The 15,619-nt window shown below is 34.9% G+C and overlaps 1 protein-coding gene across 2 annotated transcripts in view; it reads left to right on the forward strand.

The window, feature by feature from the left end:
• sema3ab (sema domain, immunoglobulin domain (Ig), short basic domain, secreted, (semaphorin) 3Ab) overlaps window positions 1-15,619 on the forward strand; it is a 36,810-nt gene that overhangs the window by 16,245 nt on the left and 4,946 nt on the right. For both annotated transcript variants that reach the window (XM_016456466.1, XM_016456467.1), the window contains 13 exons: window positions 460-522; window positions 4,254-4,373; window positions 4,605-4,698; window positions 5,924-6,043; window positions 7,273-7,415; window positions 9,785-9,899; window positions 10,003-10,072; window positions 10,221-10,365; window positions 10,469-10,688; window positions 10,789-10,880; window positions 11,110-11,151; window positions 12,913-13,070; window positions 15,059-15,126. In XM_016456466.1, coding sequence (XP_016311952.1) covers window positions 460-522; window positions 4,254-4,373; window positions 4,605-4,698; window positions 5,924-6,043; window positions 7,273-7,415; window positions 9,785-9,899; window positions 10,003-10,072; window positions 10,221-10,365; window positions 10,469-10,688; window positions 10,789-10,880; window positions 11,110-11,151; window positions 12,913-13,070; window positions 15,059-15,126 — 1,450 coding nt within the window. The remainder of the gene's footprint in view (window positions 1-459; window positions 523-4,253; window positions 4,374-4,604; window positions 4,699-5,923; window positions 6,044-7,272; window positions 7,416-9,784; window positions 9,900-10,002; window positions 10,073-10,220; window positions 10,366-10,468; window positions 10,689-10,788; window positions 10,881-11,109; window positions 11,152-12,912; window positions 13,071-15,058; window positions 15,127-15,619) is intronic.

The raw sequence follows: 15,619 nt of genomic DNA on the forward strand, positions 1-15,619 counted from the left end.
TGTTTTTTAACTTGAAGGACTCTCTTGTGTGATTAAGTACATTTCCCCCCTTTTTATTACTAAACATGTTGTAATAAATTGTTAAATTAATTATGTAATATATAATATAATAATATTACAGTTCAAATACTTTTTGTAGATTGCTAAATTTGATCTAAAATGGTTATCAATGGCATCAGTGACCTTAATGTGATGTGTGTGTATTGCATGCTGGGAGCTTCAAATTGTAATATTGTCCTGATAAACTTATTTCTATGGTATATTTTAGGGTGAATTACTGCTACTGTTTTGTAGTTTTAACCGATATTAAGAGGAAAAATTTACTTGCTCAAAACAAGTAGGTTGCTAGTGGGTCTCTAAAGGTTAATAGACAACAAGAAGCTTCCAACAAAAGATTTCCCAGTATTCTTTCTCCTTTAACTCTCTCTCTCTCTCTCTCTCTCTCTCTCTGACCGGTAGATATCCTGGCCTCCTTCACCTTCTCGGCGAGATGAATGCAAGTGGGCTGGGAAGGACGTCCAGGTAAGTGCTTCTCTTTCACTTTGTATTTTTTTCCATCCTCTCTCTTCTGTCCTCTCCACAACCCTGAGATCTGTCGGATAGACCTCACTGATGCAGTGAACTGCTTGTTTGTCTGCACTGTTCCACTTCTCTCTGCTTCATCTCTCTTATGTCTCGCTTTGTAGTACATGTATGCATGATATAACTCATAATTAGATCAGCAAAATGAAACTACATAAATGATTACACAAAAATCTGTAACTGTGAAGAGAGCGATGATCAGATCTAATATTTTACTAAATATATATTGGTAATATACTTTGGTAATAATAAGAAATGTTATTTGAGCAGCACAATAACATTAATTCATGAAGGATCATGCGACTTTGAAGACTGGCGTAATGATGCAGAAAATTCAGCTTTGCATCACAAAAATAAATTACATTTTAAAATTCTTTCAAATAGAAAACAGTTCTTTTAAATTGTAATAATATTTCACAATATTTTACTTTATTTTTAATCAAATAAATGCAACCTTGGTGAGCATATGAGAGTTTGTTCAAAAACATTAAAAAATCTGACCCCAAACTTTTGAGCAGAAGTGTGTGTTTACATAGTACCTCAGCGTTTAAAAGAGCAATACAATATTTTTTTTCCCATTATATACTGTATGTCTTTTATTGAAAGTAAATGTAATATTTGAGATGGATCCAAAATCAAGAAACGATTGGTTTGCTTTTGACAAGAACCGCTCATTCTGTGAAGGTAAAGCTGAGCTTGTCTGTCATCTGTCTTTTGCTTTCACAAACAAAGTTGAAGGTTTCTCTCAGAAAATCAGTTCAGCAGATGTCAGTGGAAGAATGAATAAAAACCAAATCACTGAATTGTGGGACAACGGTGTATAAACACTTTCCAGGCTGGGCTGCCATTTGCTCTCATAAATTCCATCGCAGATCCTGCCCGAGGCGCTGCCTTGAACATATAGAGCCATAGAAAGCGGCCCTCGGCGCTGTTAGCATCATAAAGAAACTGTAAGGTTGGTTGGGTTTCAATGGTACTTATTTGAATTGCAATAACATGCAGTTTGATGTAAACATGGTTTCGATGAATGGCGGGGTGCTCACTGAAAGATGGCTTTTATGTGAAGAGAGTGGTGCTGGTCAAAAGAGACAGATTGACTGAGGCTTGTTCTGTTCAAAGAGAGGTTGGCTCAAGCTTGTTTGAAGTAAGTGGGACTACGTCAATTTAGGGCCCTTTTGAGGGCCAGTGAAGGTAGAAAACGGCTGGTCCTGTTGAAGGATCTCAGCCGCAATTTGTAAGAAACAAAAAGAGAGTGAGATCAATGCTTATGAACCAGAAGTCTTCACAAAAACAACCATTTATGTTGGTGGTGGTGCTGCATGTTAGGTCAAATTAGACAAGTGTTTAAATAGAAGTGTTTGAATTCATCTGTGGATTTTGCAATAAATAACTTTAACATAAAATTAGCATTTATTTTAAAAATAATATGTATTTTATTGTATTTTACCATTTTGTTTTATACATTTTATTTTAGTTTAGTTTAATTAATTTTATTTCATTCACAGTTGTAATTTCTAAGTGTTTTAAATGCATTTGTACACTTAAAAATAATTAAAATTAGCATGAAATATTGACATTTAAAACAATTTATTAAAATTTATTATTTTATTTTTTATTTTTTTTTTTTTCAGATAAGCCTTGGTCAAAACCAATAGCATGGACAAAGCAACTTTTTGAAATCTTTTAAATACTGTTTTCCTATTGGTTACTGTGCAATTTCACTATCAAACAATGTGTATAGAAGTAACAAACCACTATTAAGAAGGTGAACCAGCAATACATTGAGTGGAGAACTTAAACTTTAATTAAAACCATGCATTTTTGTCTTGATGAAAGTGTGTGCAGAAACATGTCAGTTTAAATTAATTCTGAGTTATCCAATTAACAAATGTTTGCTGGTTGCTGGGAGAAATCACCATACAAATTAGTTACATATAATTATCATGGGATATTAACTTGGGATAGGAGGTTGGAGAAATATAGCTAAACTAAAGTATCAGTCAGTCAATATTGATGGTGTAGAAAAGCCAAATCTTTGAGTCACATATTATATGTTGTCATAGTTTTTTGTAAACCTTTTCCACATCAGATGAGTCACTTCAGTCTGTTCCAGATGAGACTTGCTCAGACACGTGGCTTTAACACAACTGAGGAGCTTCTGATCATCACACGCATGCACATTTCCATAGGCAAAATCCCTGCTCAGATGCTACAGTGGAGCTGACAAATAACACACACATGCACACGCACACGCACACACACACACACACACACACACACACACACTAACCCTGAGAGTACAGGCCACTGGGGAGCTATGGACGCCGATAACAGGATTTCCCTGTTAATGCACTAAACACCCTGCTGAAAAACAGCTCCAGCTGTTGTGATATTTTCCTTTTAATGAAGCGCTTTGTGGGAGCATGTTGGTCAGCTGTGCCGCTGTGTGTGGAATTCTGCTGTAGGAGTTTAATGAACACAGAAATGACATAAACGGAGGAATGACGCAATATTAAAGAACATGAAATGATTGAGTCAGTCCACAGATTACAGCATGACAATCTGATGACATCAAAACACATCATTATGCAACCTAAACTTATGAGTGAACCCCTATAATATCGAAGGTGATAATATGAAGGTAATTATTAGTGAATGTATGAAGTCAGTTCCCACACAGGTGTCCTAATCACAGGTTTAGGTCACCACAATAACTGTGTTTCAGTAAGTATTGGAAATCAGAAAGTAAACAAATACTTCATTCGTCTTCACTACTGTTCAAAAGTTTAGCATCAATAAAAAACAATATTTTTTTATTTTTATTTTTAGTTTGATCATAAATACAATAAAACAGTAATATTGTAAAATATTATTACAATTTAAAATATATATAGAATATAGAATACATTTTAAAAAGTAATCATTTCTGTGATATCAAAGCTGAATTTTAAGCATCATTACTCCAGTCTGTCAGTGATAAAAACTCATGTTGTTATTGGACTGATAAAATATAATTATTTATTTTAAGAAAATGTGTGTAGTTTGTCCAGTGGGGTCCAAATATAAGACTACTTTGGAAAACAAAGTAAACACATACATCATTCATCTTCACTACTGTTCAAATGTCATATTTTTATTTTTTATTTTTTAATTTGATCATAAATACAGTAAAGCACTAAAACTGTAAAGTATTATTACAATTTTAAAAATATATATAGAATATGAATGTATTTTAAAATGTAATTTATTCCTGTAATGCAAACTGAATTTTCAGCATCATTACTCCAGTCTTCAGTGTCACATGATCCATCAGAAATTTGAATATGCTGATTTGCTGCTGACATGCTGACATTCATACATTAAGTGTGTCCTAAGTGTCCAAGTACTTTCTTGGGCCACTGCGTGTGTATGTGTGTGTGTGTGTGTGTAGGTGATAAGCTGTGTCTGTCGGCATTTGTTGACACAGATGGCATGTGTTTATTTATCTAAGAACGTAGTGACCACTGTGAATCAAGAAATATAGAAACACCACAGATTTAGTTTGCTTTTCTCTCTGTCATGTCCAAGGTGTTGTTTTGGAAGTTTCTGTTGGTAAAATATTGGCTACATCAATATAAATGCCATTTTTATGATCATTAATTGATGTTGTTTTGTTCTCTCTCTCTCTGCAGAAGGAGTGCTCAAACTTCATAAAGGTCCTGCAGCCGTTTAATCAGACGCACTTGTATGTGTGTGGAACAGGAGCCTTCCATCCCGTTTGTGCTTATGTGGAAGTGAGCAAACGCCCGGAGGTACATCCATCCCACATCAGTTATTCTTTCACAGTTTATTGGTGATTCTGTTTTATCAAATGATGTCACTTTTGATTATTTAGAAGCATTGGTCACTTAGACAAGACCTAAAAATGATGGTCAAATTTTTCGAATCACAGAGTAGCCTAGAAATCTGACGGAAATTTGATAAATGTTTCATTGTGGATTGTCATTTGCACAGAGATTAATTTTATGCTCGTTTCTGTCCAGGACAACATCTTTCGGCTAGGGTCATCGAGCTTTGAGAATGGCCGTGGAAAGAGTCCCTATGACCCCAAACTGCTGACTGCTTCCATGCTGATCGGTGAGTGATGCTGAATATGAACGACTGATTTTCTGGTTAATATTTAAGTTCATTATAATCCTAGAAGTCAAGATTTAATTTTAAGGGTCTTAAAAAGTTTGTACAGGTAGATGTATTTTATATAAACTAAAAAAAAATAAAAAATTTCTTGACTTCACATTTTTACATGGGTGGTGTAAAGTCACATGACTAGATTCATTACCCGCTCTGAAAGTTTGATTAGATTTGATTGGATTAGATTCAGTTTTATTGTCATTGTGCATTGTTATAATCTATAAAAACAAGCAAGTAATAGGTTTCTGATACCATAATACAAATGCAATGCACAGAGAAGACAAATCTATCAAAGGTAAAGTTTATAATGTGTGAAAAAAACTCTGACTAATTCCAAAAATATAATTATTTATTTTAATATATTTATTTATTCAGGATTTATTTATTATAATTTCATGTTAATTTAATTTAATTAAATTTTTTTTTAGAAAATGTGTAGTTTGTTCAGTTGGGTCCAAATATAAGACCACTTTGGACAACAAAGGATTCAGAATCTAATTTAAATATAGTATCTAATATAAATAAACGGAAAGTTTATGTATCAAATACTATGTCATTGATGTTACATTTTCAATTAAACTTTTGACTCAGATATGCTGATATCATAATTACAGTGCATATGTTTGTTTTCTCAATAGCAGTTGTTATGCTTCACTGAGCTATTTTGTTTGTCACCCTGAGAAATTAATTAAACTATAAACAGAACATAAAGCAGATTTGGTTAGAGAAAAATAATACAGGTCTGTGTTTGTGTATTTTGGTGTGTGGCAGTGCATAATCCGGAGTGTGTTTTGCTCTGGTTCATGTGTTCTGAATGGAAACTCAACACCCTTGATTAATGCTCTCTCTTCGAGGATGACCAGTGCAGACTGCTCCTCTGGTTTTGTGCTTTACCTGCAGAGCGTTCTACTGTTAAATCTCTCATCTCAGAGTAAAGGTCACTCATGACACACACACAGTCCCGTTCTCTCACGCCATCCTTGAGCGTGAAATTGCCTGCGAGTGTTGACTGTCACACCTCTTTGAGTCCTCACCTGAGCCGTTATTAAAGTTTACAAAACCCAGACTGAACTAGTTCCTCCTGTCTCCTGACATTTCATTCTTGCCATCCATATTGAACTCACATCAACCATCCTAAAAATGAGTTTTAATTAGTGTTTTTGATAATCAGATGGGGAACTTTATGCTGGGACATCAGCTGACTTCATGGGCCGGGACTTTGCCATTTTCCGAACGTTAGGCAAGCACCATCCAATCAGAACAGAGCAGCATGACTCCAGATGGCTCAATGGTGAGACACAAACACATATTTACACACAACTTTGTATATATTTTAAATGAATGCAAACAAATAAATATACTATGTACACAGACACTACTGTTCAAAAGTGTCTAAGATTTTTTACATTTCCTTTGTTCACCAACACGACAATGATTTGAAAAATACAGTTAAAACATTAATTTGTGCAACATTGTTACAGTTTAAAATAACAGTTTTCTATTTGAATATATGTTAAATGTCATTTATTCCTGTGAAGCAAAGCTGCATTTTTAGCAGCCATTACTTCAGTCTTCAGTGTCACATGATCCTTCAGAATTAATTCGAATATGCTAATTTTCTGCTTTCAATGTTGAAAAAACTTGTGCTGCTTAATATTTTAAGATGTTGCATTTTTTGAATAAAAAGTTCAAAAGAATAATATTTGTTAGAATATAAATATTGTAAATATCGTAACATTATAAATTGTGAATTTATTTCTCACAACACGATGTTACTTCTTATTTCTAACTTTACTTCTTATTCTCAAATTTAATAATTCAGTTTAAATGACTGTTTATTCTGTGGAAACAGGCAGTTATATGTGTGAGAGAGAAACAGAGAACTCCTTAACCAGAAGAACTGGATTTTTAATCTCGATCAGAAACTTAAAAGTTATCAAATATCATTACCTCACATTTTGTGTGCTTGCATGTGTGTCTGTATACATCTGATGGAATTAGGATTATATAAACACCAAAAAGCATCATCTCCTCATACTTCTTTTTTGTTAACACAGTAACAATTAAAGATTAAATGAATGCCTTTGGCTCCAGTGAACAAGTTTTGCATCATAGGAGTGTGTGTATGCACGTGTGTGTGTATGTGTGTGTGTGTGTAGATGTGGTGAGGTGACTGTGTAGGTCAATGTTAGCTGGTGCCACAGTAATGTCATGTGAGATGTTTGTGATGTGGCTCTTGGACCTCTGTGAATACAGCAATAACCATGAAAAACAGGCTGTGGAGAGCTGGGGCCCACAACACCATAAATAGAGCCTATGCACACTTAACATCTCCCTAAGACACACACACATGTAAATTTGAGAGTCAGACCCATTCAACTCTATGAACAATGAAGCTTAAAATGAAATCTAAAACTGTCAGTACTCTTGCTGTTGACGTTATTGGTCCACACTATTTTTGTTGTATTATGCATTTTTATTCTTTTGTGTTAATGTTTTGTTTGTTTGTTGTCCTTCCAGATCCTAGATTTATCAGTGTGCATCTCATCCCAGAGAGTGACAACCCTGAAGACGACAAGATCTATTTGTTCTTCAGAGAGAACGCCATTGATGGAGAGCAAATCAGCAAAGCCACACACGCCAGAATCGGACAGCTGTGCAAGGTACAGATACTCTTCACACGCACATACACCAAAGGACCACAAATGCATGACACCACAGGCTGGTCCACACACACTTAAGCTCATTTTATATACAGAGTTATCAGTTATGTTTCAGCTTTGCCCCAGATCCAACCTAGGATCATTGAGAAAAATATGCCTCTGCCTATATTTTTGCAAAATTCCAACCTCAAGACTTTTACCATTTGTAAAGTAATGCATTTTGAAGTTTGCATCACATAACCAGCTCCATGTTTATGGCTTTCTGATGTAGTAAACTTGCTCGGTAGCACACCTGGTACAGCATTGCACTTGCACTGCAAAGCACTTAGGTATGAATCTTGTGAAACACGTATCATGCCAATAGAGATAAAAGACTTGTAGAAGTGAGCTAAAATTAAACGATTGCTTCAGCAAATGCGATTAAATCTCATGTTTGCTTTTGTTAATACTATCGATAAAACCAAACACGCTACACACTGGACATTTCACTTTGAGAATGTCATAAAACCTGCAAGAATCTACGTAATATAATTTTGCAAAAATGTCATCACAATCATATTTTGCCAGTATTTTTCCAATCTGACGATGCCATATTGAAATCTCTTACTTTGTTGATATCTTGGCAAATTTGAGCACAGTTTAGGACTCTTTTTCTCAGAAAAATACTTTAAGAAACAGGAGGCTGTTTCCATTTATTCTTGTAGTCTAGAAGAGACGATTGAGATATTAACTAGATCTCATTTGTGATTTCTCTTTACTACGGTAATGCATACAACACCTTTGCTCCATTCCTCTCCTCCTCATGGTGGCGATACAGGTAGCTAGATGACTCGGCCAGTGTTTTTGCATTTGGCTTCAGCTCTGTTTTGTGGCCTTGCTCTCACCCCCCATTGTGAAACTTAAGAGATGGCTAAAATGTCACAGGAGGCATCAGCCGAGAGAACAAAGACTGCTCTGTGGAGAAAATGTGAGACTTTGGCAGACTCGCTCAGCTCAAGTGTGAGTCTACAGCTTGAAGTGGTAGAAAGGTGTTCTCAATTACAGCTCGCTCGGTATTCCGGTATGACTGGAATCCTCCCTTCACCGACACAGACAATTGTCTTATTATGCAGAGTGTATGTTTAGTTTATGCAACGCATTTTCCAGCCCTGCTAATTAGAGCTGATCAATCCACAGTAAAGGAGATTGTTTATATTGCTCATGTGTTTCACATGCCAACTGCCAGGTTTTTACGTAAAACAAGATTGTAGAAATATGTGTGTATATACACATGCACACACCTCTTTAAAATGAATGAATCATCAATAATCATTCTATAAATAAATGGTGTCTGTGCTAAAGATGACTGGAGTTAATGTTTTTGGGACTTTTATGTTGTAGAGCGTCTACTTTAAAGGGGTCATGAATTGAGAAATCTACATTTCCTTGATCTTTTGACATGTTAGAGGTCATTGTACTATAAAAACACTGTAAGTTTCAGATCTCCAAACTTCCTTTTTGGTTTAAAAACAGCTTTTACTGAAACCAAGCTGCCAAAATGACTAATTTTGCTTTATTACGTAATGGTAATTAATACTTTAGCACAAGGCTGGCTGTTTATTTTCAACTACGTGAATGTCTCAGTAGAATTCTTTTCACAATTAGTTAATCTCGGCAGCAGTGACAGTGCAAATGTTGTAAAAAGTGTCTTAAAAGAGGCACAGGGTAGAAAGTAGCTTTTTATTTGTAAATTATGAGGGGTTTTTTTTAAGTGAAAATCTTTACATTATAAAATAAAAAGTTCTATTCATGACCCCTTTAATCACATTTCAATAGGAATGAAGATTTTGTTTGTGCTCTGGAAATGAATAATCCCTTAAACTGAATTGTCTCTATTCAATTTGAATTGGCCATGCCCCACAGAAATGTACTGAATTTTAGTTCAGATAAACTCGACAAAATACATACAGATGGTATTCTGGGAAGTGAAAAGTTCATCCACACTAGGCCATAAATATTTTAACTTTTTAAACTACTTTTTTTCTTTTTTAATCTTTCAAATTCAAATGTCACTTTAAAATTCAGTTTGTATTGACAAACTTTATTTTTTATTGTTAAAATGTATAGGGGTTATAAGAATTTCTTTGAATTTCCTAATTTAACTTCCTAAAATTTCAACTTTTGATTTTAATTCTAGTTCCTGTTTTATACCTCAATTCAAATGGAATTCAAAAAAGATTCTCTGTTCAATTCTGAATGGCACACAGCCCTTCTTCAGAAAAAATAAATAAATAAAATTGCTACTAATTATATTCTTTTACACATCGGCATGTCTGAAGTAAACATGATAAGTAAAATGATACAAGTACGTTTTAATTTGTCCCTGACAGAATGATTTTGGAGGCCACAGGAGTCTGGTGAACAAATGGACCACCTTCCTGAAGGCCCGTTTAATCTGCTCCGTTCCTGGCCTGAACGGCATCGACACACACTTTGATGAACTACGTAAGTGACCCATGCTATGACAATGCCTTCGTATTTTGCTGTACGTCTCTATTTTGGCATATTTGCTTGACCACTCACTAAATTTTGTTTTGATCGTTTTCAGAGGATGTTTTTCTCATGAGCTCCAAGGATCCCAAAAACCCTATTATCTATGCTGTATTTACAACATCCAGGTATTAAAACATCCAATTTACACCAAATTTCCCACTAAGCCTGAATGCTTATTCTGTCTTTTTGTATTCAGACCTTGATAATTGTGTCTTAAGTCCCTGAAGGCAAAGCTGTCAAAAAACTCATAATTGCTGTTTCTCGGGTTTACAGTAACATCTTTAAGGGCTCAGCGGTGTGTATGTACAGTGTGGCGGATATCAGGAGGGTGTTTCTGGGCCCCTTTGCCCACCGAGATGGACCCAACTACCAATGGGTACCGTTTTTGGGTCGAGTGCCATATCCAAGACCTGGCACGGTAAGACGGCCAATCAGTGCTGGTGCCTTTTTACATTTCACTTTTCAAAATAAAGTGACTTGCCTGCTTGGGTTTGAACACATGTTCTTTTGGATGTTAACAGTGCCCCAGCAAAACGTTTGATGGTTTTGAATCAACAAAGGACTTTCCTGACGATGTTATCACGTTTGCCAGAAGCCATCCGGCCATGTACAACCCAGTGTTCCCCATCAACAACCGTCCAATCATAATCAAAACCGATGTTGACTATCAGTTCACACAGATAGTGGTGGACAGGGTGGAGGCAGAGGATGGACAGTATGATGTCATGTTTATTGGCACTGGTGAGTGGAATAAAGTTTTTAAATAATTAGATTTCTGTAATTTTTTAAACCATATACTGTATGTAAAGCTCAAGTTAATTATGTTATTTTTCTACTGTAGACATGGGCACAGTTCTTAAGGTGGTTTCTATCCCCAGAGGAACATGGCATGATCTTGAAGAAGTCCTGTTGGAAGAGATGACTGTGTTCAGAGTGGGTTTACAGAGTTTATTATACTGATTTATTTCTAATTGGTTTATTATTAAGAGTTTTTTTCTATCTACTACTACTTTACATTCTACGCTGTAGCATTTTTCCACTAAAACACTCCAAAGGCACTATTTTTAAGCTGTATTATTTTCCCTTTTTCATGCTAAGAAATCATTTGTAATATTTTGGTGATAGACAATATAGATCATTAAAAACATTATTTTGTTTACAGGAACCAACAGCTATTACTGCTATGGAACTCTCCACAAAGCAGGTTGGTATTATTAGAACCGAAAACAACTGATCTCTTAATGTAATAAAGATGGTGAAAGCAATTCAAATAAGTGGCAGTACTAAACATAATTCCATTAAGCAAGCCTGAGGAAAAGAGTGAATTTAAATGAAGTTCCTTAACATAAGTTAGGGAGGAGTGAGCCCATCTAATCTTTCAATCAACAGCCAGAGTATATAAGCAGCTGCTTACCTCTCTCCAGTCTCAGCTGTTCCAGCATCCCTCCACCTCCCCAAAACTCCACCTTCATCTTAGGTACCTTGCCCTTCGTAATCATCCTATATCAAGTCCCTGGGGGTATATCAGAGCTCGAGTTGAAGCTGCTTCATCGAGCCCCTCATCAGTGGACAGCAAGCCAAATAAGTTTACACACAATTTCCTTAAGATTATATAGGCAAACGAACTTGTTAAAAGAGCAAAATAGGCCTAATACTTTATAGATCACAATAGGTCTTATTCACTTATACTTTTGTACAAGTGGACAGAAATTCATAACGTGTGTAAATTTGTTCTTATCCTTGTTCTAACATTGATTAATCCAAATTATTCTGTAAAAAAAAAAATAAATAAATAAATGTGTGTGTGTGTGTGTGTGTGAATCACTGCAGTGCATCACTATTTCCACAAAAATGTTAAGTAGCACAACTGTTAATGATAGTAAATATTTTGTGCACCAACATTAAAATAGATTTTTCATAATGATTATGATTTCTGAAGGAGCATGTGACACTGTAGACCGGAGTAATGGCTGCTGAAGAATTAGTTTTGCCATCACAACAATAGATTACATTTCAAAATATATTGAAACAGAAAACAGTTATTTTAAATTGTAATCATATTTCACAATATTACTGTTTTTCTGTATTTTTGATCAAATAATTGCATGCGGGGTGAACATAAAATCTTTCAAAAACATTAAAAAAATCTTACCAACCCCAAAAGTTTGAATGTTAATATAAATATAGAACTAAAAGTTAAAATAAAATAATTCAGCTTATCACATTCTAACATGTGTTAAGCTGAATTATTTTTTTTTAACCACTGTGATTTTTGCAGACATATATCTTGAATTGATCCTAAATATTATCCTAATTTTAAATGCAAACTTGTTAATGAATCATTATTTTTGTGTAAAAATCAATGCTCACAACAAGACCCAATAAGTCTAATATGTGATCTCTGTAAGTGCACAACTAGCATAGCATGTGAGGTTTTTAAAAAATAGTGAACTGGTCAGCCAAGTTAGCACTGGGCGTTTTGTGGGGAAATTGTCATGCTGCACTGCATTTTGTTGACAGAGGTGATATAGACCAGACAGATTTGTCATGTACCAAAAAACCCAGCACAGTTCTCACACTCAGGCTGGGTTACACACTCGTTGCTTGGCCTCAAGCTACATTACGCAGAGCAGGGGCTGCTGTCACAGTCACTCACACAACACGGCAACATGAGGTACTGCCATTAGAGGCCACACATACACACACACACCGTCACACACACACCAGCTGGTTTTACACACAGGACTGCAGCGTGAGCTCTCCTTTAGATGGTGTGAATAATCAAGCAGACACTGGGAGGTTATCTGAAGGGATATATAATTAAACAGCTGCGTGCAAGCCCCGAGAAAGTTCCCGTATTCTCAGCGAAACAGTCGTTAACTCGGCGATCTCCCCAGCACAGAACATCAAAACTTTGCCATCATTGTTTTAAGTAAGTGTCAATCTCTCTGCTCTATCTTTACAGCAACAGCTCTATCTTGGATCCACCATTGGAGTTTCTCAGATGCCGCTGCATCGCTGTGACGTGTACGGGAAGGCCTGTGCTGAGTGCTGTCTGGCACGTGATCCTTACTGTGCCTGGGACGGCTCGCAGTGTTCCCGATACTTTCCAACTGCTAAGAGGTACGATGAGGAACGCAGAAACACTGCAAAGTTGACCTAAGATGAAGAAGATGCTCTATGAACTGTGATTTTCCACAATGGGTTTCTGAATTATTTTGGGTTGCTACTATATCAAAATATATATCAAAAACCCTTTTATTTTTTACATTTTGTTTTTATAAGTTTTACTTACATCTAATATTTTATTTTATTTCAGCTGTAAATGAACAAAAACAATTTTTTCATGCTTTCAGTTAACAATAACAAAACTGGTAGTTGACAAAAATTAACACCAAAATGAAAACTTTCTTAGCTACATATTGTTACTAACCTGTATGACCTGTATATCAAAAACCCTTTTATTTTTATATTTTCAGTTTACATTTTAATTTTAGTTTTACTAATTTTGTCATATACTTTTGTCATTTTTATATGTTTCTACTGAGCTTTAATTAATTTTGTATTTCAGTTTTAGTCATTTTAATTCTTTAACTTCTTTTAGTCAGTTGCCAATTTTTACATTTTGTTTAAATCTAATATTTTATTTTTTATTTTATTTTATTTCAGGTTTAAATGAACAAAAGCAACTTTTTTATACTTTTATTTAATAATAACAAAACTGGTAGTTGACACAAAAATTAACACCAAAATGAAAATTGTCACCATTTATTTAGCCACATATTATTACAAACCTGTATGATCTTTGTTCTATGGAACAAGAAAGAGATGTTTAGAAGAATGTCTAAGCTGCTCTTTTCTGTACATAATAAATACATATATTGGCTAAGGACTGACAAAAGACACACAGTAAATAAGAAGTACCAAATAAATAAAGACTTCTGCACTACATTCTAAGTCTTCTGAAGCCATACAATACAAACAATTTTAGAAGATTGTTTTTTTTAGCAAATACTGACTTCAATTTCTGTCAGCTTCACAAAGCTGTTTTATGTTTATTTTAATTTAAGGTTAAGTTTTAGTAATTTAATTTTGTCATTGTTATTAGTTTTTAAAATTTCTATTTAGCTTGATTTTTATTTCAACTGATTTTTTATTTTACTAATTTTAGTGCTTCACTTAAACTATATTTCAGTTAGTTGTCAAGACAACATTTATAATTTTTAAGTTGTTTAAATTGTACATATACAACATACATTTTATTGATTTCAGCTTTATTTTAAATAGCAAAAGCATTTTTTTACTAGTTTTAGTTTCAGTTAATTTAGTCAACAATTAGTTAACAATTTAGTTTACAACAACTCTGCTTGACAGTCCCTGGTAATACTTGATGAAAGAAAGTCACAGTTTTGGAATAACACGTGCTGATTGAAAAATATTTTCATTTTTATGTGAACTATCCCTTTAACGTCAGTTTTACTATTATATTAGAACATTAGAAGTCACAATGCTGTCATTTCATTTTTGAGTTCTTGACCTTATTTGAGGTGTCCATCATAATCTCATTGGATTTCCCAGCTGTCCTTTGTAGCACTTATTAGCACCACTATCGTTTTCACTGTTTAAGCTCATCTCCTTCGGGCCATCAAAAGCAAACATACCCCTACTTAATACTTCATCTTCAATTTCCAAAACAGGAACAGGTCAGGTCTCACATTTACAGTCCATGTCATGTTCCAGTAGCAAGTAATATGTTTGTGGACGAGGTTCTCAGAGAGGTTCTTTGTGCACTATTGCTGCTGAAAAGGCCTCACATATTGCCAGCATTATGGAGTTGCCTCAAAGGTACATTCAGGACAAGATGTCTCAGGACATATGTTGCATGATACGTCTTTTCATAAAGGTTAGAGACTAAACAGCCCAGAGCTGAAACAGGTTCCATTTCAGACACACGTATGCTCATGTGGAGCTGTGTTTGATTTACTCTGAGCATAATATAGTGAGAGATTTTCTGTGAGACAGATGTGTGTAGGAGTGGATATGTGAGTTTCAGTGTGCTCACGCTCACCTGCCCTTTCTAATTTTCTGCGATGTGTGTTGTACGTTCACAGGAGAACGAGGCGTCAGGATATAAGGAACGGAGACCCTCTGACTCAGTGTTCAGATCTACAGCATCACGGTAATACTGGAAGATCTCAGTGCAATCACAAAACATGTCTACTACTGTATGTGCAGCAACACACTGTTACTGTGGGTTAAAGGGTTAGTTCACCCAAAAATGAAAATTAGTTTTCATTTTTGGGTGAACTAACCCTTTAATGATTGTAAATTTTTATCTACACAGTCCATCATTTTCTGCCAGGTCTTTGCATGATAACTAGACTGATATATACTACCGTTCAAAAGTTTGGAGATTGCATTCAGCAAGATTGTATGTAGATTGTATGCATTACATTTATCAAAGGTGACTATAATGTTAAAAAAGAAAATGTTAATGTTATTTCAAATAATTGCTGTTCTGGGGGAAAAAAAATGTATAATGGTTTCCACAAAAATATTAAGCTACACAACTGTTTTCAACATTAATAATATTAAGAAAAGTTCCCTTTCATGGGAACTTCGAACTGCATCCTCTAGGGGTCGCTATGGGGAATGACTCGTCGTGACCCGTG

The sequence above is a fragment of the Sinocyclocheilus anshuiensis genome, unplaced genomic scaffold, assembly GCF_001515605.1.
Source record: "Sinocyclocheilus anshuiensis isolate Anshui unplaced genomic scaffold, SAMN03320099.WGS_v1.1 scaffold679, whole genome shotgun sequence".
Lineage (NCBI taxonomy): Eukaryota > Metazoa > Chordata > Actinopteri > Cypriniformes > Cyprinidae > Sinocyclocheilus > Sinocyclocheilus anshuiensis.